Source organism: Malania oleifera, chromosome 4, assembly GCF_029873635.1.
Source record: "Malania oleifera isolate guangnan ecotype guangnan chromosome 4, ASM2987363v1, whole genome shotgun sequence".
NCBI lineage: Eukaryota > Viridiplantae > Streptophyta > Magnoliopsida > Santalales > Ximeniaceae > Malania > Malania oleifera.
Window position 1 is genome coordinate 123,766,064 of NC_080420.1, and position 27,956 is coordinate 123,794,019.

Here is a 27,956-nt window from a genome sequence, read left to right on the forward strand (position 1 = left end):
AATTATTATTATTATTAATAGTAATAGTGGAAAAGCGCAGTGTACCGTACGTCTATTTATTTAATATTAAAAAAGCAAGTATAATAAACAAGGGTCTGGAAGGAGTAGGAGCATGGGGGAGGACGTTTTGGTTTTAGTGCCGGTCTGCCACGTGGCGAGGCGCACGTTAGCATCTTCCGGGGGGGGGGGGGGGGAGTATAACAAGTTAGAACGCATTGGAGCAGAGGGGAGACAAAACGGTTATTAGAGGTCTTCAAGCCGGAGGCAGAGGTCCTCGGGTTCCGTGTAGGGCGGGGGGAGAGACCTCCGCCCCTCGATTGCCTCACGACTGTTTTTTCTCGTCGGATTGAATTTGGAGCACCTTAGTCTTACTTCTCATCTTATTCTATTCCTCTTTTCCTAAGTTACATTTTTTCCTTTCCCCTTAATAAAGTCATTGTCGACTTGCGTCCTTTTTGTTAATTTTAGAAGTACAAACTTAGACGCAACCTTTTTAAAAGACCCCCCAAAAAAAAAGATGAACAAAATTTGGTAAAAACGGTAGGACCTTCTTTAATATTTTGATACTTCAATAAACTTTTACCGATGTTTTGAAATTTCTACATACTTTTCCTTACATTTGATTTTTGAGACATTTGTATTATTTGACACTTTTATATTTTGATATAAAATATTGATCTTCCTAGTTTTGACAAAAAAAAAAAAAGATATTTCTTGAGGTTTTAAAAATTCATTGACCTTTCTCGAGGTTTTAAAAATGTCATACACATTTTTTGAGATTTCTCGAAAAGACAAAAGTCTTCCCTTAAAAAGTTTATTTTTTATTTTTTGTAAAATATAAGAGAATGTTTGTATCCTTTTGACAAACCTTATAAGAGATTTCTAAAATTTTTGAAATCTCAAGAAAGATAATTAATGTCCTTTTACAAGCCTTATAAGAGGTTAGGGCCTTCTATCTTCTATTATTATTATTATTATTTTTTTATTTTTTTATTTTTTATTTTGTTGTTGTTGTCGTCGTCGTCGTTATTGTTATTATAATTATTATTATTTGCAATTATAAGTAAAGGTTAGTGTCTTTTTAGTAAACTTCAATTGAGGTTTGTGAAAATTTTGAAATCTTAATAGAGGACAATGTTTTTTGTCTAAAGAAAAATGCAAGAAGTCTTGAATTTACTTTTTTTATCAAAACACTCTTAGATTATTTGGTGTTAGTCATGGTAAGCAATAGTGGATTCAAAACCTTGGAGTCAGTGGGAACTAAGTAATTTGTGTCTGGTGAATGAGACAACTTTTAAAACTTTTTTTTAATAAATAATTAGATTTAAACTTTTTACAATTATTTAATCGTAATCATGAACTACGACAAAAAAATTAAGACATAACATTGAAGTACTAATAAAACAAAACTCCTCACCATATTCGTGATACCGAAAAAAAAAAAAAGCACCTTATAATTATACTTAACAAGTTTTTATGGTGTACAATTTCTCTATAATAAACTCGATCGTAAATTTTTAAAAAATCCCTCTCAATATAAGTAACTAAACAATCATTCATTCAACAATTTAGGGTTTAATAAAAAAAAAAAATGTACATTTTATTTTTATTTTATTTTTATAACATTGCAACTGTAGCCGTCATTGCGTCACTTTAGATATTGTGATATGACATCAAATTTAAAAGAGTGAAAATTGTCTACCCTTTGGCACACCTTGATAATTCATCGGATAAATTATTATGGAGAAATTGACTCATGAACTTTAGAAATTGACCTGTGACCTTAGGGCATTATGTTAGTCCCGGCTAGAAGTAGTGGATCCAAAACATTCAAAGTCAGTTGGTTTTCATTGTATAGCTTTTGTTAATTGGTGACATAGATAATCATTCCCGTGACATGGCAGCATCTAATTGGCCACCATGCGTTCATTTTAGACCTAACCCCATCTCAGTGGGCCCCACGTTGAAATTAAGTAACGCCTCCGTTGTTACACCCAAACCACTTGCATGCGTCCGGTCCAGCTAAACCCCACATTTCCCACGATAAAATATTTACCAATCATATTTTGCCACCTGTCCGGACTTAAATGAAATTTGTATTTATTTATTTTTGACTCATTTAGACATTGACGTCCATTTTTTTATTTTTGCATATCTAAATATTCAATGATAATATAGATGTCATCTTATCTTTTTTGGTCTAGTATTTATTTAAAAGAATTTAAAAATAATAAAAAAATTTATAAAAAATGAAAATTTTATAATTACTTAAAAAATAAGATAGAAATAAAAATTATTTCCCAGAACAATTTTAATATTTTGAGTAAAAAATATTAATCTTTTTTAAAATTTGATAAAAAATAAACAAAAAATAATAAACCCTTGAAATTTGATCTAAAATATATATATTTTTTTAGATATTAAATAATTTTAAAACTTCTTTTGAGATTTGACAACAAGATGTGAGTTTCTATTTTTTAAGGTTTCAAAAATTATAATTATCTCTCTGAAAATATGATGAAAAGAATGTATACCTCTTTATCGTATTTGATAAAAAGAAAAACTCAAGAAAGAGTATAAGTGTTACAAAATCAAATGTCAAAAGTGGTCTCCGCAAATTTTAAAATTTTAGGGGAGTTATATATTTTTTTTTTATAGTAAAAAATTTAAAGAGGGTAAGGGCTCACTTAGCTGTGTATCAAGACTTTAATTAAAAATATAAAAAATAATTACAAAAGGAAAAACTTATTTTTCGATATTTTTCAAAAATGATATAAGGTATTGTTTGTGATCATAGATTCCGGGAGTTTAAATTTTGACTTCTATGGATTTAGAAGAAATTGAATGATAATCAAGACAAATTAAAGTTCAAGATTTGAATCTCATGCTTGCATAACTAAAGGAACATTTAGAAATTCAGTAAATAATGAAAATATATTTTTCAAAATTTTTATATAAATTTTGAAAATTAGAAAATAAGGTGACATTTTTCTGTAATTATTTGAAAATACAGAAATAAAAAATAAAATTATTTCTAAAAGAAAATAGCATAATAATTTTTATTTTCATTTATCTATTTCATACAAATATTTTAAAAATATAAAATTAACATTTTTTTTGTAATTTTTTGAAAAGTAAAAGTAAAAATAAAATTATTTTTTTACTTTTAAACGGACCGAGTGTTTTTGGTACCCAAACCAAAATTCTAAAAAATAAAAAAATAAATCTTTTTCTTGTATTTAAATTTAATAAGTGTAATCATACTTTCTTTTTTTATGGAATCCAAAAAAATATTTTCAAATTTTTATTTTTATTTTAGAATATATTATATATATTGTTATATAATAATATATAATATAAATAATATATATTTTAGAACATATGTCTGTTTAATTTGAATATATATATATATATATATATATATATATATGTGTGTGTGTGTATATATATTTAAGCCTCCAACCCGGCGCACGATAGCTCGACCACCGTCCTTCCACCAGGGACAAAATCGTAATTTCGAAAACCTAACCACAAACCAGAGTCCCAAGCCACACAAAAGCTAGGCGTCCCCCTTCGAACCTTCTTCACTCTTGTGCGTCGGTTTTGCTGCTTCTTTTTCTGCTTTTTCACCGTTAAGACCAGTGGTGGCGGTGGCCATGGGCGGTGGAGCGGGGCTGTCGGTGGCGTTGGCGGAGGAACAGTACGTGAGGGCGAAGACGTCGGTGTGGTGGGATATAGAGAACTGCCAGGTGCCGAGGGGGTGCGAGCCGCACGCGATCGCGCAGAACATAAGCTCCGCGCTGGTTAAGATGAACTACTGTGGGCCCGTCTCCATCTCCGCCTACGGCGACACCACCAGGATCCACCACTCCGTACAGCAAGCCCTCTCCAGCACCGGCATCGCCTTGAACCACGTTCCCGCCGGTACGTCTTCTTCATCAAATCAATATATAATAGTTTGATTTTGGTTTAATTTTCTATTTTTCAGTAGTATCTTATGTAAAATGTGAAGTAGTTTCAGTTTGGTGTATCTTTCCGTATTTCGGTAATGTATTAACGTAAAAAGTCCCTAAATCAATGTGTAAAATGGTTCTATTTTGGTTTGTTTTTTGATTTTTTGGAAGTGTTTGTTATATTGCCTCTCAATTGAAGTTTAAAACGGTTGGATTTTGGCCTGGCTTTTATTTATTTATTTTGCAGTAATTTTTTTACACTTGAAGGCTCTCTAAATTGAAGTGTAAAACGGTTTGGTTTTGATATGATTTTTATTTAATTTGTCGTTGATATTTGTGCTACTAGTTTAAGAAGTTTGAATCTCACTGGGTGCAATTAACTACCTCGAGAAGTTGGAGTTAATTGTGATATGCATTTTGTACTGCCAACTTTTGCATAAGTGCAAATGCCAACTTTTGCATAAATGCGATCTGTATTAGTTGTCTTGAGGACTTTATTATTATTATTTAAAATTTTGTTACTTGAGAAGCTGTACTTTGGAAGTCGTTGAATTTTGTGATTTTTTATGGCGGATCATCAAAACTTGTTTTACGTTTTTTGCGAAAAATCGATCCAACCAAATGAAAAATCACAAAGCACAAGGAATTAATGTGGCTCGGCTTTGTAGCCTACGTCCACGGACAAGACAAGAAAGAATTCTATTATTAACAAAGATCATATACAAGAAGCAAATCTCGGATGCTCTCAACCCTCTCCAAACCATTCCCCCTTTTATAGTTGCAAAAAGAGGTGAGAATGGAAGAGAAGATCCTGTTCCTCCAACGGCATCTATTGTTCCTCCAGTGGCATCTACTGTTCCTTCCGCGGTGGCAGTTGTAGAAATGTGTCCAAATTTCTCAAATCCCCACCTTGACAATTTCATAAGCTTCCAGTTCTGATTCTTCTCTAGAGATTCAATAATTTCTTTCATAGCACCAATCCACTGGTCAGAATCTGAACATCTAAAAGCCTCCTGATATGTGGTTGGTTCCTGCATATGTATAATCTCTGCAACAAATAATGCAAAAGCAACAAAATCATCGTATGAGGTGGTCATTGAGTTCTCAGCGTTCTTCCAGTGGCAATACTATACTGTTGATGTTAAATATGCGGATATTCATGTTGTTCATCCTCTTCTTCTTCCCTTTGCATTTGATGGGATGAATTTCCATTCTTTTGCACATCTGGAGCTTCTACCTCAAGCTCCACCTGCTCTCTGACACCGTGGTCCTTTATTGTTATTGATTTTTCCTTTTGATGGTTCAAAATGAAGACTCATTAAAGGTAACATCTCCGCTAATTATAACCTGGAGGCTTCAGATCTGTGCACCACAACTGTGCATCACAACCGATAGCCTTTCCCTCTAGATGCATAGCATAGGAATATGCATTTCTTTGTCCTTGGCTCAAGTTTACCATCATTCACATGAGCATAAGCAGGACAACCAAATACTCTTAAATTAGAGCAATCAGCAAGGGAACCATACCATACCTCAAAAGGAGTTTTACATTCAATAGCTGTAGATGGAGACCGGTTTATTAATTAGCAAGATGTGCTCACTGTGTCAGCCCAAAACTCTCCTCCCAACTCAGCATTGGAAAGCATACAAGGATCTTTCGAGTAATGTTCTGTTCATTCGTCCTGCAACTCCGTTTTGTTATGGTGTCTTTGTAACAATGATGTGTCTCACTATTCCTTCATTCTTGCAGAACTCGTTGAACTCACCAGAACAAGATTCTAGGCCGTTATTTGCTCGAAGTTGCTTTACCTTCTTTGAAGTATGCTTTTCAATCAGCAACTTCCATTGCTTGAAAGTGGCAAAGACTTCGTATTTTGCCTTCAGAAATACATCCATACCATTCTAGAATAATCATCAATAAAAGTTACAAAATACTTGGCACCTCCTTTTGAGGCAACTCTAGAGGGTCCCAAAGGTGTGTAATGCTTTACTGAAGTTAACTCGGGTTTGCTTACCAAAGGCACAATGCTCACAGAATTTGAGTTTACCTATCTTTTTTCCACACATCAAATCCCTCTTACTCAACTTAGAAAGTCCCCTTTCACTTATGTGGACAAGTCTCATATGCCACAACTAGGTAGTGTCAGCATCTGTACTCCCTGAAGCAATTGCAGCAACTCCTGCAATAGTGCTTCCCTGAAGAATATAAAAGCCGTCAGTCAAATTTCCCTTCATAATTACCATGAATCCCTTGGAGACCTTCAGTATACCATTTTCACCATTGTACTTGCACTTTGTGTTTATCAAGAACACCTAGAGAAATAAGATTCTTCCTCATTTCTGGAATGTGATAACATTCCAATGTTCTGGTGATTCCATCGAACATCTTGATTCTTATGGTACTTGTGCCAGCAATTGTTAGTGCTGAATCATTTACCAAAAATAATTTACCCTGTGTTTCCTCTAGGTAGTAGACCATTCCTTTCTGGGAGTGATGTGGAACGATGCATTCGAATCAAGGATCCATTGGTTGTGTCATTGATTTATGGATACAGATAGGACATCACCAGAACTTTCAAAAATATTTTCTGAAACTTTAGCAACGTTTGTTGAATCTAAAGATTTTGCAATCTCTTTTTCTTTGTACTTGATCTTCTCCTAGGATCTCTCCTGAAGTGTCCAATGTCTTCACATTCGTTGCACTTAATTTCTTGGGTCTTGATTTTGATCTAGAATTCCCTTTCTTCTTTGATGATGAATTTCTTTGTTTGGTTCTTCCTTTAGTGAACAGTCCATCGTCATGTACTTCTTCTCCTTTTCCAAGAGTTTCTTTTTCAATTCCTTAGAATTTAGAGATGCCACGACATCTTCTAAATTAAGGGATTCAGAATCTCTCCAATAGAGAATTGTATCAACAAAAGTATCATAAGAGTATGATAATGAACATAAAATTACCATAGCTTGATCTTCATCATCAATAGAAACACCTATATTCTTCAAATCCATAATAATTGTATTTGATTCATTTAGATGGTCATTGATGAGCGTACCTTCTTTCATCGTGAGAGTGAATAATCTTTGTTTCAAGTAAAGACGATTTGTCACAAATTTCCGTGCATCTAATTCTTCTAATTTCTTCCATACATCAGATGTCGCCTTTTCCTCAGCAACTTCTTGTAGTATTTCATCTGTCAAGCTTAGAAGAATTGCACTATGAGCTTTGTCAAGAAGTTCCTCTGTTTTGTCCTTTTGCATTGTCTCAGGAAACTGTCCTTGAATTGCCTTCCATAATCCTTGTGTAATGAGTAATGCCTTCATTTTGACGGTTGGATACCCGACTCTAGACGAAGCTTCAAGGGTTACCTTCCAAAGGCTATAACTATCCTTTCCATCAAACTTCTCGACATCATATTTTGTTGTTGAAGCCATTCGGGAGCTTGGAAGTGTCCAAAATGGAGTAAACGACCCTGAAAAGGTTGGTAAAAGCCTTGGTCAAAGTAGTTAAATTGCGGTCAACCCTTGGTCAACACATTCCAGAAGCTCACTTGGCTTGGCTGGGCTTGGCTCAGATCACTGCATCCTTGCCTTGTGGATTACTTGAACAAGATTATAAATGCAAGAATAAAAAAAAAAAAAAAAAAAAAAAAAAGAGAAAACACTTAAATTTTTTAACGTGGTAAAAACCCAAGTTTGGGAAACATCCACGAGATCTCGTGATCCAAACAAACCTCCACTATGTCAATAATAGGCATACAAAGTCTACAACAATGGAAGCACTTTACTTATCTTGCCATTGATGGATTACAAACAACAAATAACAACATTTGTTGGATTTTGCCTCCATAGGCTAAGAACAATGGAGCAAAGACATGCATACAATATTGTGTATGTTATAGGACAGCCTAGCAGCACACATTTTCCTCTTCCTTCCTTTATTCTTTCTTATTTTTTTTATTGTTTTCTTAATTGGTCGGCAGTCCACGTGGGAGGAAAAAACCGACCAACAATCTCCCCCTTTTCCAACTCATGTGGGAAATTTTTCGTCCCTACTATAATCTTGCAAGTATCAAGTTTCTTTAATGGTAATGGCTTGGTCATCATATCTGATCCGTTGTCATCTGTGTGGATCTTTGTAAGATAGAACTTCTTCATTTCCAGTGCATCTCGAATCCAATGACACCTGACTTCAATATGTTTTGATCGTGAATGAAATATTGGATTTTGGCAGGGTCAGTGGCACTTTGGCTATCACTTTGAAGTTCATACTTCTCTTGTTTGAAACCAAGTTCGCTTCTGTGATGACAATATACTCTGCTTCAGTACTTGATAATGGAATGCACTTTTGCAATTTTGATTGCCACGATATTGCTCCACCTGCGAATGTTGTCGTATAACACGAAGTTGATTTTCTTGAGTTAACATCTCCAGTTAAATTTGCATCAGTATATCCTACTAATATTGGTTTTCCTTGACCAAAACATAAGCATAGTTTACTAGTACCATGAAGATACCTAAAGAAAAATAAGCGTTTGTACCTCATCATCAAGCACTAGCTTTGTGGTCACCAACTGATTCAGAATTTCCTGAAACTTGTTCAAGTGTTCAGATGCACTTTGCCCATTATAATACTTTAAGTTGATCAACTTTATAATTCAGAGGAATAGTAGACGCTGCCAGAGGAAGAGGATCTTCTCTTCCATTCTCATCTTTTTAGTTACTACAAAAGGGGATGGTTTGTGAGGGTTGAGAGCATTTGAGAGTTGCTTCTTGTATATGATCTTTGTTAATAATAGAATTCTTTCTTGTCTTGCCCGTGGACGTAGGCTACAAGCCGAACCATGTTAATTTCTTGTGTTTTGTGATCGTTTTGTGGTTATTTTTCGTTTGGTTGGATCAATTTTTCGCAACAGATTGGTACCATAGCCAGTTCTAATCGGACGATTGAGATTAAACATTTCAGATGTGAGATCCAGAACGAAACCCACTCTCACCGGCAGCGCATGGTGGAGAGTGCAGCTCACCTTGGCGAGCTTCGGCGACGTGCTTGGTACCAGTGCGAAGGTTTTTGCAGAAGCTGAATATGACCTCAAAAGTGGCAAAAACTCAGCCGGTTTGAGCCGATTTGAGCACAAAATTCTGCTCCTTTTCTGGTGGAAAATGAGGCCAAATGGTCAAGCCTCCTTTGAGGCGCTTGTATAGGTCGATTTGTCTCTACCTTCTAAGCATGGTGGTGGTGGAGGTGTCGACCACTTCCCTTGGAAAAAAATCTTGTGTGGTGGTCGGATAGTTCAGTTGGCGCTGGCTCTGATACCAATTTGTTATGAAAAATTGATCCAACCAAATGAAAAATCAAACCACAAACGATGACAAAACACAAGGAGTTAACGTGGTTCAGCTTGGTAGCCTTTGTCCACGGGCAAGACAAGAAATAACTCTATTATTGACAAATATCATATACAAGAAGCAACTCTCGGATGGTCTCAACCCTCGCAAACCATCCCCTTTTATAGTTACAAGAAGAGATGAGAATGGAAGAAAAGATCCTGTTCCTCCAACGACATCTACTGTTCCTCTGGCGGCGTCTACTGCTCCTCCAGTGGCGGCAGCTGTAGAAATGTGTCTAAATTTCTCAACTTCACTGCTTATTTTTAGCATGATATGCTGATAATCATATCAAATGTTGAGGATATGCCTCTTTTTGAGGGTAAAAGCGAGGAAATTAAGGTTTTTTTTCTTGGTGTTCAAATTAATTATATTTTGAAGCAGTATTGTCATGGCCTAGTTTTACTCGTCGATCCATGTTCTCATGATCTTTTAAATTTTATTCTTAATTTTTGTAACATTTATTGAATTGCAGGTATTAAGTTTTTTCTGTTGTTGTTGTTGTTTTTTTTTTTTTTTAAATTGACAATTTGGAGTTTAAATAGTTAATTGAGTTTTGGTTTATTTGGTTGCTTACAGTATGGATGGCTTGTTTCTCTTTCAACTACCAATTTCACTTGATTATCTATTTTTGGAAAAGTATGTGAGTTTACTCAAGGAATAATGTTCTTTTTAGGTCTGTTTAGTTATTCCTACTGTAAATTTGTCCCCTCTTTGTTTTACGTTGCTTTTTTTTTAATTTTTGGTGGTGAGTGAAGAATTTAATTCTTTTTCTGATTCTTTGTTAATTGAGGAGACACTTTGTTTGAATTGGGTTCTTTGGAGAAAAAAGGAAAGAAATTAAACTCTCCTCATCCAATTCACTAATTTGGGTTGCATTTTATAGAATAAATAGAGAAACAAAGAGGTATCAAGGGACAGTAAAACCCCTTGTGACTTTTTTTGCAACTTTTTGCAAGTGGAGAGGTTGCATTTTTTTTTAAAATACAAAAATACACCATCTAATATAAAATAAAAAAGGAGAAAAAACAAATGAATGTTCAAATAGCATAAGGGAAAAATCATGGATCTGATCCCCTCCTGTTCGTCAAGAACAAATTTTATCATTTTTTAATGTGTAGTTGTCAAATCGACATTCGAATTGTGAATCGAAATTCCTATTTTGGGAATCGAGAATTGAGAATCAAATTGAATCGTAAGATTCAAAACAATTTCCAAAATCAATTCTATATGATGTGCATATTTTAATATACAAATAAGCAGCAAAATGGTAAAATATATTTAAATTTTGATTAAAAAAAAAAACATATTTCATGTGTATACTTTCCCTAAGCAAATGAAAACTAAGAAAGAGTGAAGAAATATTAATAAAAAAATGAACTTTTTGTTGTTTAAGGGAAGGAATCAAGAAAAATAATAAAAAATTGAGCTTTTGGTGTTTATCAACAATTTCTTTTTAAAAAGGGGCAGCCTGGTGCACAAAGCTCCCGCGTATGCGGGATCCGAAAAAGGGGTGGATCCTACACAGCCTTACCTTGCATTTTTGCAAGTGGCTGTTTCTATGCCTCAAACCCATGACCTCTAGGTCACACGACGATGTTTATCAACAATTTAAAAAAATATATATTTCATGTATATTCTTTCAGAGACTAAATAGAAAAATATGATAATTACTTAACAAACTAACACGAAAACCAACTCTTGAATCTTAACAACACAATGAAACATGAGTATCACCTCAGCCAATGAGTGTTCTTTCCCTTCTTAATAGCAGAATAGTGTACTCCTAGAGTGGAGAATGGTTTTGTGAAGGCAATATAAGATGTGAAGTTCTATTTCTTCTCTTTTTTAGCACAAAAGTAGCATAGACAAGGAATGGAAGGTAATAGTGTAGAAACAAAAGCAAGAAAAAAGAAAGAAATGTTGTTTAGGGTTTTTAAACTAGTCAAGTTAGGATATGATAGGTCTAGAATCATGTGAATCGATAGATTGAGATCAATTCATTAGATTCACAAGGTGAATAGATTGATTTGGCAATGATTCAGTAGGTTTTAGATTTGCTAGTAAGATTCAAATTGATTTGGTGTGGAGTTCATATGTATCGTATGAAACGAATTGAGAATTGTAAGATTCTAACAACTATGTTATAATGTGTTTATAAAATTATTGTCTATTAAACATGAAACGATTTGTTGGGAACACTATAGCCATGGATTTCCATTTCTGCGGTTGAGATTTTAATAATTGAGCAGTAGAGGATCCTGATCTGAGAATTTACTCCCCTTTCTCTTCGTTTCTCCTTAATTATCCAGGGAAGAAAAAAGGAGAAAAAATTTCTTTTGTTTTCTCAACCACTTCATTTCCTTTCTTTTCTTTCTTGGTATCCAAAGCTAGTGAAAAATTATGGCAAGAGTTCGTTATATCTGTATCACAATTAGAAAAAAGATTCTTGAGCAACAAGGTTGGCCCAATGCTCTGATTCTTTCCATGGATTATGGCAGATATTAAGAGTCACGATTTTAGGTGGAGTTTAAGTAAGAGATAGATTTAATGTAATATAATTTTCCGCAGTAACTGCGCTATATATCAGAATATGCTTCTCATAATTAATTTGCCAGTTTTTTTTTTTCAAATTGTGAAACTGAGCCATTATGGAAAACTCATTATTATGTAATATTGGGTGACTTGCTGCACTTGAATGCTCCCTTGAATACGTGGCTTAATTGTGACTCACTTTTTCCCTTGTTCTTTATGAAAATAATGTATTATGTACTTCATGTTTGACTGTTTTTCATCTTTTTAGTCCTTTAGCACGAGCCTCTGTTACTGTCTTAAATCTTCATGAATTCTTCAAGTTTCAGAAATCAAGAATATAGGCCTGAGTTGTTTTTCGCCTCCTCTTTTATTTGAGCAGGAGTTAAAGATGCAAGTGACAAGAAGATTCTCGTGGATATGCTGTTTTGGGCAGTGGACAATCCTGCACCTGCTAATTATTTGTTGATTTCTGGAGATCGAGACTTCTCTAATGCTCTTCATCAGTTGCGCATGAGGAGATACAACATTCTTCTAGCCCAACCCCAGAAAGCATCCATACCCCTCCTTGCTGCTGCAAAGAGCGTGTGGCTTTGGACAATTCTTTCTGATGGTGGGCCACCATTGTCAAATGGAAATTCAGAACAACTTGGTAATACATCCAATTCTAACACGTTACAGACTCCGATCTCTGATTCGATCCAATCAAACCAACATGTGGATTCCTTTTCTGAAAACTACCATTTGGGCAATCAGAAATTGCAGAGTGTGGGGAGGGGAACTGATATTAGACATAGATCAAAACAAACCCGGAGAAATTCTAGTCAAGCAAACATATCGAGACCATCAAGTGCATCCATTGGGATTCAAGAAGATCAAAACGGTTCTAATTCTCGTCAGACTGGATATGCACATGCGAAGCAATTTAAAGACGTACCTGAATTATCTAGTGTTTATAATTGCAATGTCCCCATAAGTGGGCCTGTGCCAAATTTTGTTCCTGGTAATATTGATCCTTCAAGGAGCAGTGGCAGTGACATCCAGAGCAATTACCAAAATCATTATACACAACCATTGAGGCCGAGCAACTTTCCTGTGCGACCTGCATTTGCACCGGCTAATTTGTTTCCACCAAATCCTCATGCCCATGCCTCTCGCCCAATGCCTCCTAGGCCTGATGGGCCTGGCTTTACTTCTGTTCCTTTTACAAATGTGCCCAATATTGGTAAACTAAGCATTTCTCAACACCCCAGCAATGTTCACAGCCCCCACCCTCCTATTTTTCAACAACAAAATGGAGGGGAATCGAAACAAAGATCTATGATTGATTCTACAAATATTTCAAGCTCAAGTGGTTCACAAAGAGGACATAATTTGCATGATTTTTCATCAATTTACCATGACAAATTGGGCAATGGGTGTCCTCATGGTCCAGAATTTCCGCCATCATCCTTGTCAGCTTTGGGAACCACTAATATTCCTGGTAGTGGCGTATGGGGAACTCCAGGATGCCCTAAACCTTCAAGCTATGTCCAAGGCCTCATAGGGGTCATTTTACTTACCTTGAACAAACTGAGAAATGAAAAGATTATGCCAACTGAAGCAAATATAGCTGACTGCATCCATTTTGGAGATTTAAACCACCGCAACACTGATGTTAGGAAAGCCCTGGAGAGTGCAATTGAGCAGCAAATGGTAGTGAAACAAAATCTAGGTGCTGTGCAGTTGTACATTGGGAAGAATGAGAAGTTATGGAAGTGTGTGAACCCAATAGGTGGTAATCCTAAACAGTACAAGACGGCAATATGGGATGGAATCCAAAACTTTTTGTCATCCCCTGGTGGACGGTCTGCCATAATGGCTTCTCAGTGCAGGTAAGTTTTTGCAACTTTGTCCTAACCAATCTTGGTTTCCTGGGATCTTTCGCAACTGCAAGAATGTACTCTTATGCTACTTCCAATCTTCTGTATAGGTATGAAGCAGGTATTATATTAAAGAATGCATGCTTGAAGGAGCTTGCTTTGGGTGATGTTCTTCAGATTTTGAACATGGTAATTGGCCTTAAAAAATGGATTATGCATCATCCGTTGGGATGGCAACCAATTAAGATTACTCTTGCTGAGTCCAACTCTGATTCTGAAACAATAGACAGTACATAAGATAAGAACCATTATGGTAAGGAAGGGAGACAATGGGTTAATGGTGGAAAAGAAAACACAATGATGGTGATGAGAAAGAGGATAATAGGCCTTTTTTACCTAGAATTTGTGGTTGGAGTAGATAGGGACGGTGAAAGTTGAACTGGAGTGGTACTATTGAGTTTATAAGAGCCTATATTCTCCTTCTATTTTAAATGCTGATGGAGCTTTTATTTATCCTAATTTTTTTTTAAAAAAAGAAAGAAATGCTTGGATGCGGTTCAGACATTGTAGAACACGTGTCTGAGGCTGTGGAGTTGATGCTCTTATTTACTAGTAGGTTGCTTAGGTTTATGAGATTCTGTTGCTCATCCTCGTAGACTTTGCAGGGAGTTTCTTAATTAGATGTGACCCAATGAATATGATTTTAATCACGAAAACATGTAGGAAACCAGTGCAGGGGAGGATTAAGAGTTCTTTTAATCCTTGAGAAAATTGCCGTACAGTGGACTAGTAAATTGTTGCGAATCTATTTTGAAAGATTATTTCATATTCATTTACTGCCAGTCATTCACAAAGCTGTTATTGAAAGTGGATCTATGTTTATGAGATGAATTTCCTTGAGGAAGTGGTTGATTTGGGTCTCCTTATTAAAAGAACGAAAGGAATTGGTTTTAATCTTTCTTCAAAGATGGGGCACGAAGCTTATTTACTGGATGGAGAAGTGTTAAGTCTCAACTTGAGTTATACAGCAGACAGCAAGTAGATTTCGTTTTTCTGATTATGGTAAGCATTGGAACTCAAAATCATCTTTCAACACTGGCTGATCTCCCAATGAGATAATTATTACATCAGTGAGGCAGTAGCTGTGACTGAAAGGAATTGACACAAAATGCCAATGCATAATGCAAATGTTTTGATGCTACTGGATGCTGAAACAGTTCAAGCTAACGGGTAATGTTTTGTTCTGAAGATGGTAATGTTCGTGCGACTTACTTTCCCCTCTTTCTTCTTCTTCTTCGTCTTCTTCTTTAATGTTTATGTAAAAAAATTACTAGTTTTGTAATGAAAATGGTAATGCTTTTACAACTTCCTCTATCTCATTCTTTAATGAGTCTTTATGTAAAGAAAACTTTTACTTGCGATATGTTAAATAGACTGTTACTTTTGTTCTGTATGGCAATGAAAGTGTAGTTTGGATCCACTTGATGTTGTATATGTTAAAAAGGGGGAAAAAACCACTTATGCTTAGTTTTGTTGTGAGGTGGCAATGCTCTCCCCTGTCTACTTGATTTTTTGACTCGTTATGATGTGTTGGTCTCCCACTTCTTTTGTGGGTTCAAGCGATGGCATGACATTTTGTTATTAACGCATTGTGAATCCATCGATATGCCTTGAAATGTAATGGAATGGTAAACATCAATTTCATTTCATTCTTTTCTATTGCATTTTTCGTTTTGTGTATCGAACATTAGGTTAGGGTTTGGTATGGTTTGCTAAGAAGTTTTATATGTTGATCATGTAAGAATTTTTAAGTATAACAAATGGGAATATCAAATATTTTTATTAATCATGTTTTTGACGAGGGCAGGATTCATTTGGAACTATGAGCTTAACGGTTGCTTACAAACAATTACCTGCATATAGATTTATTCCTTAAATTTTTTAGTTTTAGTAGTTTGGTCACTAAAGTTATGAAGGCTATTTATAGAATTTGTTTAAAATTAAATTGAGAATTAAATTTTAACAATTGAAACTTCAGGAAAAGGTTCAATTTAACAAAATTTTAAGAATTTGTGATATAATTTATTGGCTCCCATCTATACATACATGCACATGCATATATATGCACTTTGCTTTTAAGCCTTTTATTTTTGGCTAAAAATTCTTTAAAATTTTGTCGAATGGTTCAAGTAATCACATCTTTACTTGCTCATTTTTTAACCTAAGGAAGGTTTTTTTTTTTTTTAAATCCGAAAATTATAATTATATAGATCAAAATGGATATGAGCAATTACATTGGGTACCCAAGAGAAAGGAGAATTTAACTCCATCCAAGCATCGTATAAATACATCTAAACTGGGGATACCCAGGGGCATTGAACCTGAATGAATCAAAATCACAAGGGCCTCACGTGACTATCCCTCAAGTTACATATCATCTTGGGCATACCAGGGTGTAAGCTCCTATTTAACTACAACTCAATTATATAGAAAAGGAAGTTTGCCATACACAACTCGATAGGTGTGAGTTTGAATCACCTTAATGATGGCCTCCTCCTGGGTAATAATACCCTCAAGTCTTCTTTTGTTCCTAAAGTGCCAAATCTAATAAACTGTGATGGCTAAAGCAGCTTTCTTGGCCACCGCTTGAATCCCATTGCCTTCGCCTTCCTTCAGAAGCCATTTAAGGCTAGCTTTTATAGTGGACATCATTCTGGTCAGGCCCAACCAGCATCTAATACTGTTCCATATGATAGAGGATATTCTACATTTAAAAAATAGATGGTCAATTAATTCCTCTTCAACACCACACAACCCACAGGTTTTGTCAAGCCCCTCATCTTTGAATTTATCCCTAGTCCACAACTTTCCTTTTGCAGCCAATCAAAGAATGAAGGAATACTTCGGATCACTGATGTTTCTCTAGACAACCTTTTGCCATGGCACCCTTCCACTCTTCATTCTCCAAAATTCATAAGCTTGAGAACACTGAAATTTTCCATCCACTGCCCATTGTTTTATATGGCTTTCTGCATTTCCTCTACCTCCTAGCTGCACCAGTAGCTTATCCTTGATATCAATAAATTTTTTAAAAAGAGGAGAGTCGTCATGCTTAGTTGCAGCTCCCCATGAATTACCTCCCCTCAGGTAAACTTGGTCAGGGCCGGCTCTTCCATTAGGCCACTGAGGTACTTGCCTAGGGCCCCAAAAATTTTGGGACCCCTAAATATTTTTTTAATATAATAATATTAACATTATTTATAGAATTCATGTGTTTGGTGGGTGGAGTGCAGATACAGTTTAAAATTATTTGATATACTTAGAAAAATTAATTTTAAATAAAAATAAAAATTAAATAAAATATTAAGAACCCTTAATTAAATTATTCGCCTAGGGCCCCATATTGTGAAGAGCCGCTACTGAACTTGGTTCACCCATTTAGACCATAGTGAATCCTTCTTATCCTACAGATTCCATAAGGTTTTGGTAAGGAGTGCAATATTCCAGCTTTTGAGGTCCATGACTCCCAAACCACCCTCCTTCTTTTGCAAACATACCTCTCTCCAGGCTACAAGAGGCCTTTTCCTGCCACTCCATTGGAAAGCCCTACATAGCTTAATCACTTGATTCAACACTGCACAGGGGATGGGGAAGATTGATAACCATAAACACTCAAACACACTGCACAACAGAATTCAGAAGTTCCAACTTTCCAGCATAGGATAAGGTTTTGCTTGGCCACAAACCAATAAAATTACCAATCTTACTCAGAAGAGGGGAGAAGTGTATAGAGTTCAGCCTCGTGGAAGCCATAGGGATTCCCAAATATCGGAAAGGAAAATCCCCATAAAAAAAACCAGTTATATAACGACTCCAAAAATAATATACATGGAAATGTAAAATATATATATATATATTAATTTATTAAATAAATAAATAAATAAATAATATTATTATTAATTAATATAATATAATATATTAATATATTAATATAATATAATATAATATAATATATATATATATAACATCAAAGATGCTTTAGGAAATTAAGATTACAGAGGGCTCAGTTCTCTTTCTCTCCGTCTCTCATTCTCTCTCGCCAATCTTTTCTCTCACTCTTCCGTCCCTCCTTCTCTCTCTTCTCGATTTCCTCGGCCAAATGGGCGCCGATCAAAAAACGGAAGGTACCCCTGGGTTCCATTCTCCTCCACCGACATTTCCAACGGAGTGGATTTGTCGTAGGAGTGACGTAGGCACCACTCCTGGGGTAAGGTAATCTCTTTCTTTTTCCTCAAATTCTCCTTAAGTCTCCAACCAAATAGACGATTGGACACAACCACAGGGTCCTAGGTTCGATCCTCGTCATGTTGGCCAGAGCAAATTTTTAATTTGGGTCTCCTACGCACCACTCCACAATTAGGGTAGGACAGTGGAAATAAGTCCGTTAATTATTGTTAAAGTATAATTGGCTATTGGAAGTGTGTGGGTGTAGAGACCCAATGAATTATATTAATTAAATGATAGGAGGAGGAGAGGAAAAGAAATTGAAATACGAAATTCAGCAGGGTCTCGTTGACGAACGGGCTTCTTGGGCTTGTCGACGGGGACACGTGTCTCGTCGACGAAAAAAATACCGAGAAGGCTGATTTCGGATTTGAAATTCGTCGACAAAGAGTAAGTGTTCGTCGACGAAATTCCTTCATGTCCTCGTCGACAAAGTGACGTATCTCGTCGATGAAGACACGTGGCTGAGCATTCTACATAAGGCCAAGATGACCCTTTCTACGAGAGAAATCCTCTTCTTTCAGCTCTCTTTCTCTCTCTCCTGTACGGTTTTCTTCCCTTCTCTCTAGAAATCTGGGCCGATTTTCAGCCGGTTCAACGATCCGAAGTCGCCATGCTACTCTGGGGAAGTTTCTCTCCATTTCTGCTGGAGTAGATCGTTGGTGAGGCCAACTTGAACACAATCCCAAATTCAGGGTAAGTTGGCTATCTTAGGCTTTTTGATGAATATTTGGTATTTCTAGAGTTGTAGAAAAGTAGTATTTGGAGAAATACTGAAGTTCTGTTAGGAAAAGTGTTATTTTTAGGGTGTTGAATTGAGAACCCTACGGGTGCAGAGTTAGTTATTTTTGAGGCTTTCTAGTAATCAGGTAAGAGAATAAACTAAGGCAGTATTTTCCATACAAATTATTCAGTATTTGTGAGTAAGTAATTTTAGTAAATATGTGTATATTATGATTATGTTTGGGAAATACTGTTGATGAACAGGGAATACAGTTTTAGAAAATTTAATAAAAAAATGTGATCAGTTTATATATTCAGTTTTGATATTATTTAAACAGTGTGGCATGAATATCATTTTTACAGATAATATGTTATGTCAGATTTGCAATAAATATATATTTACAGCAATTTTTTAAAAAACCATAAATGTTATAGAAAAGTATGGTTTCGGTATTTCATGATAAACAGTACAGATAATCAACTCAGTATGTTATGATATGTACGACACAAGGCCCTATTGATAGCCGGCGCAAAGCTGTAATTATGTACATCATCCGGCGCAAGGTCGTGTTTACTATGATATGTCAGAATTTAGAGAAATGCTATCAATCTAATTTCATGTTAATCCAGTATATGTATATGTACTATATGTTATCAGAACCCGGATGGTAGTGTAGATAAGTATTCAGAGCACGATACCGTAACAATTCAGTTCAGTTCAGACTTGTGCTACCACCCCTGCCAGTAGAGGGGGTGGGAGATGGATAGTTGATGTGACTTCAGTGTAGTGTTGTAGACGTCTCCCTGGCAGTTCGGACTAGGGTGGGGCTGGCCCATCGTACTTACAGACATATTTGACTTGGCAGTGGTCGATCAACCATTGTCAGGTCCCACTTTCGGGTTGCACAACCCGTCATGGGGGGTAATACATGACATTAGCTAGTTATCCATCTTGGGTATATTTCAGTACTATCAGTTATAGCAGATGATTTTATAATTACAGAAAATCAGTATGTTTTAATATGCTTATGATCATATATCTATTACTCAGTTATTATATTACCAATGTTTACCAGACATGTATCACATACTATTTATTTATTATAATACAAAAATATTCATGTTAACACACAACTGTATGTAGTTTATTTTCCTTTACTGAGAGGTGTCTCACCCAAGTTTAAATATTTCAAGAAACCCAGATAGACAAGCATACCGAGGTCCGCGCTGTTAGGGGCAGTTTATACCACCCTGCTAGGAGGGTGAGTTTTGAACTAGGGTCAGTTGGTTTTTGATGTATGATCCTAGTTTTATCTTTTGGTGTCTTTAGGAATTGTATATATACTTTTACAGAAATTTTGTGGATTGTGAATAGCTCTGGTATTGTTATTATGGATGAATTTTATTTTTACCGCTACTTAAGTGTCCGCTGTGTATGATAGGTATGTTCCCGTTACCCACAGGTTTAGGTTGACTTCGCTATATCATTAGTTATTGGTATCAGGGTATTTAATATGATTGGTTATGTAGTAAATTAAGCGGGTCATTACAGTGGGCCTAGAAAATATTAAAATAATTATTATTCTAAGAGTTGAGTTGATTAATTTGGGGAAATGTGAATTTCTGGATTTTGAGCGTCAAACGCCGCGGGCGTAGATTTGGGTATTTTAGTGTGATCTCAGTAAACCAGGTAAGGGAAATAAATTATTACAATTATTTTTGAAATTACTGGGTGAGGAAATAAATGAAAACGAAATTATGATATTTCGCCTAAAATTATTATGATAAGAATATCGGATAAAATTGTGTGGCATATGATTTATACTGAATTGTGATGTTTTGAGAAATGATGGAAAGTGATAAATATTGTTGAGTATTTTCTGAGAAATAAAGAAATGTGAAACATAGATAGGTTTACTGAAAAATGATGGAATATGGTATACATACACATATATATATATATATATATATGGAAATATTTTCTATGATAATTGAGGAAATATGAAATGATGGTATGTGTTACTGAAAAATGATGAGAATATTGAAATTTGATATATACTATTATGAGATGAAATGTAAATACTGAAATGTAAAATTGAAATGTGAAATATTGAAATGTGGAAACGAGAGCCCTGATGGACTGCTGTTGATTGAAAGTACGATATCGTTGCTTGGGAGGTGTTAGTGCAACCACACGGTCTTGTGGAGAGTGTGGTGTTGACAGAAGATTGAGCCAGGAAGGGTAATTTTGCCCCCTGGGTCCGGACTAGGGTGTGGCAGACCAATGTCGCAATAGTTCAGTCGGCCCAATGCCGTGATAGTTCAGTTGACCTAGTGCCGTGACAGTTCGACTGACTTTATGTCGTGATCAGTTATGATATAACAATTTATTCAGAAATTATGATATGATAGTTTTTACGCAGAAATATGAAAACGAGATATGTTACAGTTATACTATGTATTATATGGTAGCAGAACCCTGATGGATTAGTTTAAATTCAGAGTATGGTACCGTAGCTATTATTTCATATTAGTGCCACCACATGTCTCAGATAGAGTGTTGGTGTATGGTAGACAATTGGGCCATTGAAGAGTAGTATATCCTTTCTGGCAGTCCGAACCAGGTTGGGGTGGCCAATCGTGCTTATAGACGAGTCAGTTTTGGCTTAGCGTGGTAGGCCAGCCATTGCTAAGTCTCGCCTACGGGTTGCACAACCCAATCATGTGGAAGTAATACATGATATTAACTAGCTATCCATCCAAGGAAAATTTTCAGTATTATACGGATATAGCAGATGATTTACATGTATATAGAAATTTATTATGCCAGAGTAAGTTTATGTTGAAAAATATGATTTTACCAGGCTTATATAAGTATGAGTACAGATTTACATGATTTATTAGTTATAGTTAATTATGTTACAGTTAATTATTTACAGGATATGTTTATAACACACTAGAATTCATGTGGCCACACACTCATGATAATCTATCCCATCTTACTAAGAGGTGTCTCACCCAAGAGTTTAAACATTTCAAGAAACCAAGACAACCGTGTGGAGTGAGCTCCAAGGTAGAGGAGGCCTTGGTACTATAGTATCAGGGTAAGTGTTTTGAGTTGGGGGATATGTTTTATGTAAACCTTAGGATATTTTATGGATTTTTTTGGGGATGTGTATGTATATTTATGGAGACAGTAGGACTCTGGTATTGTATGTGAAGTTCAGGTATATTATGTTTTCCGCTGCATGAATAGTATGTATTTAAGAACAAGTATACCCCCGATACCCCACTTTGGGTCCGGGTTGACATTATAGATATTATTATTATTGGTATCGGAGCACATTTTTAGCAGAATTCACAGGTTCGTTACAGTTTGATATCAAAACAGATATATATATATATATATAAGATGGATAGTTGGGTCGTTACATTAGCTTTGTAAGGGTTCCACACTACCAGTATCCTTCCAGCATTATGCTCATCAAAATTATTGTATTGACACCAACCCACCAGCTTCTTTCTCATGAACTCTTCCATTCTTCTTCCATTCATTTTAGTCTCTAGTATTCCGATAATATCAATTCTATTATTCTTAATGAGGCCAATAACCCCATTTTGCTGCAAGGGTTTATTAAAACCCCTAATATTCCAACAAGCAATCTTCATTTTGTTTTAAAAGGGGCCATCAACCCATTCCCTAACACCAGAGGATAGAAATGAGATCCCTTACCTTTCTTCTTCTTCCTTACAGGAACAAACTCCTCTACTTTCTCCTTTCCTTTACTCATTTGCTTCAAAGGCAATGCTTGATTGTCACTGCCACTGCCTACAACTTTACTATTCCCAAATCCCATTACCTTGCCCATTGCAGCATCTCCTACCATCACTCTTGTTTGTTTCTCAGACTTTGCTTGCATTTGATCATCATCAGGTTTCTCTCTTATCTCACTGCAAGAGATTCCATCACTGTTTGGGGCATCATGCTTCAGTTGGGCTGAATCACTTCAAATTGTAGTGTCGCCTTTAGGTTCCTCCGACTCTCCCCCATACTTCTCCCCTTTACCCAACAATAGACCCCCATCAGTTCCATCATTTACCACTACATGGTTAGTTCCATTCAACTCAGCTCCTACTACACCAGTAGGATCATTCCCAGTAGGTTCACCTGTACGATTCATTGGTATATCTTCCTTCATAGGCTCCTTATCCTTAAACCTAGTGCTCAAGGCCCTCCCCACATCATCTCTTGGCTCATAGAAAGCCTCTGAGTGCCCAATAGCTTTGCACCTATTGTAGAATCTTGGAAGTCCCGTGTACACTATTTCCTGCAAAATTGAGATTTCATTCGGGAGCCAAACCTTTACTTTATGTTAATCTCCTTTGCAACATCTACTTCCACCATTACCTTAGCGTAAGACACCATGTCCTTGTTTGTTGTAAGCTTTTCCATACACAAAGGCCTAACAATTTCAGAGCAAATCCTCGATGTAGCTATCGGTGTCCAAAGCTCAAATGGAAGGTGTAACGCCCCAACCTGGGTCTGCTAGAGAGCATTGCGTCTCTCTTCCTCCACCTGGACTAGAGAACAGGGGAGCGGGTCTTATCAGACTAATGACTGGCCTCACAGACCAACACGTGTCATTTTCAATGTGTTTTGTCCTCACTCACACACTTCCTGAGAAAATTTCCCAGAAGGTCACTCATCCCAAGATTACTCCAAGTCAAACACGCTTAACCGTGGAGTTCTTATTGGAAGACTCTCAAAAAGAAATGTGCACCTTGTTGATATAGTGACATCTAATCCTTTTAAGCTTTTCCTCCACGGGGTATCACATTCTCCCCTATTTACAAAACACAACGTCCTCATTGCGAACCCACATTTTCAAACCCAAGCGATGTGAATCTCATCACAGTTTTGGTTGGGTAATTGCTCTAATACCATTTTGTAATGCTCCAACATGGATCTACTAGGGAGCACTGCGTCTCTCCTCCTTCACTTGGACCAGACAACAGGGGGTGGGCCTTATCGGACTAATGACTGGCCTCATAGACCAACACATGTCATTTTTCAGTGTGTTTTATCCTCACTCATACACTTCTTGAGAAAACTTCCTAAAAGGTCACCCATCCCAAGATTAATCCAAGCTAAGCACGCTTAATCGTAGAGTTCTTATGGGAAGGCTCCCGAAAAGAAAGGTACACCTTGTTGATATGGGTAGTAACATCTAATCCTTTTAATACTTTCTTCCATAGGGTATCACAGAAGGTCTTTTAATCGCACCCACACAAGAAGGATGGTTTTGTGCTTATGCCCAAATTGGAAGTATTTCAACATTTTCGTTAAAATAAGGGTCCTTCCATAGATAGAATAAGGGACATTTTGTAAGACCTAATTAAGGTCCTCTTCTCTTTGAAATTTAAAAATTATCCAACCCTTGTCGTGTTGGATTGAATCAACCTGGACTTTCCAAGATCGAACCATGGAGTTGAAAGCAGCCCTACTCGGAAACTTACCTGTGAAATACCTTTCCAGGTGTTTGTAGCAAATCCTCACCGAGTCTATGATTTCTGAGGCATGGATGCGAGCACCATCACCATTCGGGGCAAGTGTTGTTAACAGACCACAATTCATAGGATTTCTATTGTTGGCGAATAACTCAGCCCAAACCACCTTTTTATTGTTTCTCATGATTGTTCGAACTAACTGATTCTCTTGGGCTACTGGGCTTCTCTTCTCCTGTTCAATCAGATTATTTGTAGGTTGTTGTATTTTCTCCCGTACTGAAGCAACCATGTTGCTCGAGTCTTTCGATCCCATCATTTCTATTTCTAAAGGATCCTCATCTCCCCATGACTTCCTCCTTTCTTTAGATTTCTCAATGCTTTCACCTTTGCTCTGGTCACTACTAGTCCCAATTAACCCCATCTTTTCTGTAACGACCTAAAATTTCCTACCATTTTTTTTAAAACTATAAAGTTTCACTACTCTAATACCTTCTAATATAAACCAAACCATCATCACGGACTAGGTAGGGACCGTGGAATCAAAACACAATAAACTACTTAAGCAGCTGGAAGCAGAATACATACAACCATAACAAAATATACAATACCAAAGTGTCAGAATTCCTTCCAAAATATACATACACAATCATTTTCAAAATGCCCTCTTCTGGACCTAGGGACTGCTCAAGAATAACTATTCAAAATACTCACCCTACTGTTAGGGTAGTAATGTAGCCCCCTCTACCTGCGAGCCTGATCTTCTCGCCTAACTGGATCATTTGAAAAATATTAAATCACTGGGATGAGACAACACTTAGTAAGACGAAATATGCTATTATTAGTGTGTGGCAACTGAGTCTACACAAATAATTTACTGAAAAATAACTGAACTGAGATATCATGTAAATAATGTGCAACTCATACCTACTTGGCTAAAATACAATTGTATTATCTAAGTGTCTATTTATCCATATTGATAAGAATATAATATATCTATTGTTCTTCTGTAAATCCGTACATATATAAATAACTGAGAAATATCCCTAGAAATCTGTTTGTCAAGATTTAACCCCTCATGACAGGGTTGTGCGACTCGTAGGATGAACTTAACTCTGGTTGGCCTACCAGGATGAGTCACCTGAATACTCTACCAATCCCTAGTTTGGCCTTTACTACAATCTCTCCAAAGGCACGGTACTGGTATCTACCTTGTCGAATAGACCTCCTCAACCCAGAATAGTAGGGAGACTGCAATCTCTCCATAGGCACGGTTGACGGAATCCACACACTATTTGAGATGTGTGGTTGCACTCTAATATGAAAATAGCAACGCTACCGTACTCTACTAACTGAATCTGTCTAAAATAATTCGTCAGGGGTTTATACTGTATAATACTAATATATATAATTATCTTGTTGTTTTATCATGATTCCAAAATAACCATAACACTATAAATCTGATCTGAAATGCTGAAATATCTGACTAAAATAACTGTAACATATGACTGCATAATTTATAATGTCCGAATGTTATGGTTTTGGAAATCATGGAATTCTGTAAATGCTGTAACTGCCTGTAAAATATCTGTAAAATATCTATCTGTAAAATATCTATCTATTTATATATATACTGTAATTTATACTTCTGTAAAATTTGGTACAATATATTTCTGTGCAAAAATACTGTAAATCATAGTATTCTGAAAGATTGCATAAATTATGAACTGCCCTGATATTAACTCATGCCACATAACTAAATAAAATCTCCCTGTACTGAAATCTATATTTTCTGATAATAAAGATAATTTATACCCTATAAAGCATATCCCAAAAACACACATATATTACTGATAATATTTCTGAAATTTCTAACATAACATATTTCTCTTACATATCTAACTGGGAGGTTGGCCTCCACTAACTCTTGCACCCTCGGTGTACCAACCCCAAAAACCTGGGCTCCCGAACAGATACTTGCTAGAGTTCTCAACTCATAATTATAGGGGCCCAAAACATACTATTCCTGAAAATATGATACCCCAAATTTATTCCACAAAACACTAGTATATTCTCATTGAATACAAAATCTCACCCCAAATAATACTAGTAATACTGAAAATACCTAAAATTCCACTTACCCAAATTTTAGGATGGTTCCCAAACTTCTCAAATTGAATTTTTGCTCCAGTTAGGTTATAGAGAATTTCCCCAAGATCATCGTGGTAGCTTCTAATTGTCGAGCCGAGGAGAATCAGAGCCAGAAATCTAGAGAGAAGTGAGAGAAACCCGTTTTCTAGAGAGAGAAAATGAGAGGGAGGGAGAGAGAGAGAGGAATTTTCGCCGAAAATCTGTTTTCTTCATATTTATTGGTGGCTGGCCACGTCGCCTCGTCAACAAGTCCATGAAGGCAGTTCGTCGACGAAGATGGTGCCCTTGTCGACGAAATTCAGGCCCTAAAAATAGTCTCTCAGTAAATTCTCGTCGGCAAGACACGTGTTCACGTTGACAAGTCCAAGAAGACGATTCATCGACAAACACTCCACATTCGTCGATGAGACCCTGTCCCTTTTGTGAAATTTCTCTTTTCTTTCCTTTTCTTATTATTTAATTATTATAAATTCTCCCTATCTCTACATTTTCAATTAACTTCTTATTCAACATTGACAAGGTCACCTTCTTCACCATTCCAAACTGGATATAGCTAATGGTCCCCTCACTCGAGCCAGCCAAGTTAGGGCTTGCATGTGCTCCCGTCTGCAACTGAAGTTTGTCCATCTGCTCCATTGAGCTTTGCCCAACCTTCGAAACAACCCGTGGTATGTTCATCACCTCTTTCAACAGGCGGCCATACTCAGCCATAATTTCGTTTCTCCTCTTTTTAATCCAAACATCCCTCTTTCCCCCTTTGATTTCTATAAACTTCAGAGCGTATTTTACCTCCTCCTTGGATTTTGCTTCCATCTCTGCCTTCCCCTAAGCCCTAAATGCTCCCTTACGAACCATGAGCATACACAGTATGCAGATTCAAATCTGCACTTGGGCGGGAAACCGAGACTTCAAAAACCTTCGTCTACTCCAAAATCATTGATCTACCAACACAATCCTCAAAATCTGCAAGGAATCCAGCGCTAGAAGGAGGTTCACACCCAAAACCGTGCATCCCTAGTGAGGGACGGGAGCTTCTCTTTCTAGACATGCCTCATCTTGTTAATTAGATGGAAAGTGTACCTTTAGGAAGGTTTGCATACCCTAATAGTGGCTTATGTGAGGATTGCTACAAACTATATAATCAATTATGATATTCATATAGTTGATAGCATAGTTCCTATTATTGTAATCTTAATATTTAAAAAAAATTAAAATAATAAAATTTAATTGAGCTCATGAGCCAAGATTGAGCATCATGGAGCTCATACACGATGCTCTACATAAGTATTTAGGGACAGGAACATAGGTCACATGAAGTTATTTGAGGGCCTTAAAATTAATCGAATGAGAAAACAGTCTATCTTAGAATCCTTTAAATATAAATGTTAAGATATTATAATATTAGATATGACGTGAGATCTTTTTGGTTACTAACAAATGTTTGGTGTTAACTTATTTTAATATTATATTATCAAAGTTGATTCATCATCTTGAAAAATGACATGTACCTTGGAGATAAAACTTTTATTTAATTGAATCTTTAGAAACCTTAAAGTTAAACTTT

General features: G+C 36.1%; 1 protein-coding gene across 1 annotated transcript; it reads left to right on the forward strand.

Annotated features, from left to right (window-relative positions):
- The first annotated feature begins 3,472 nt into the window (after positions 1 to 3,472).
- Positions 3,473 to 15,207, forward strand: LOC131154410 (uncharacterized). Its single transcript, XM_058107165.1, has 3 exons — positions 3,473 to 3,924; positions 12,250 to 13,741; positions 13,840 to 15,207. Exons 1-3 carry the CDS (start codon positions 3,657 to 3,659, stop codon positions 14,024 to 14,026), a joined length of 1,947 nt encoding a protein of 648 aa, XP_057963148.1. The 5' UTR covers positions 3,473 to 3,656; the 3' UTR covers positions 14,027 to 15,207.
- Positions 15,208 to 27,956: the final 12,749 nt, after the last annotated feature.

Excerpts from the sequence above, each read along its gene's own strand:
- LOC131154410 (XM_058107165.1), top strand. The coding sequence starts at position 3,657 with ATGGGCGGTGGAGCGGGGCTGTCGGTGGCGTTGGCGGAGGAACAGTAC. Across the intron at positions 3,925-12,249 it reads CTTGAACCACGTTCCCGCCG|GAGTTAAAGATGCAAGTGAC; the intron begins GTACGTCTTCTT and ends TTATTTGAGCAG. Across the intron at positions 13,742-13,839 it reads ATAATGGCTTCTCAGTGCAG|GTATGAAGCAGGTATTATAT; the intron begins GTAAGTTTTTGC and ends TCTTCTGTATAG.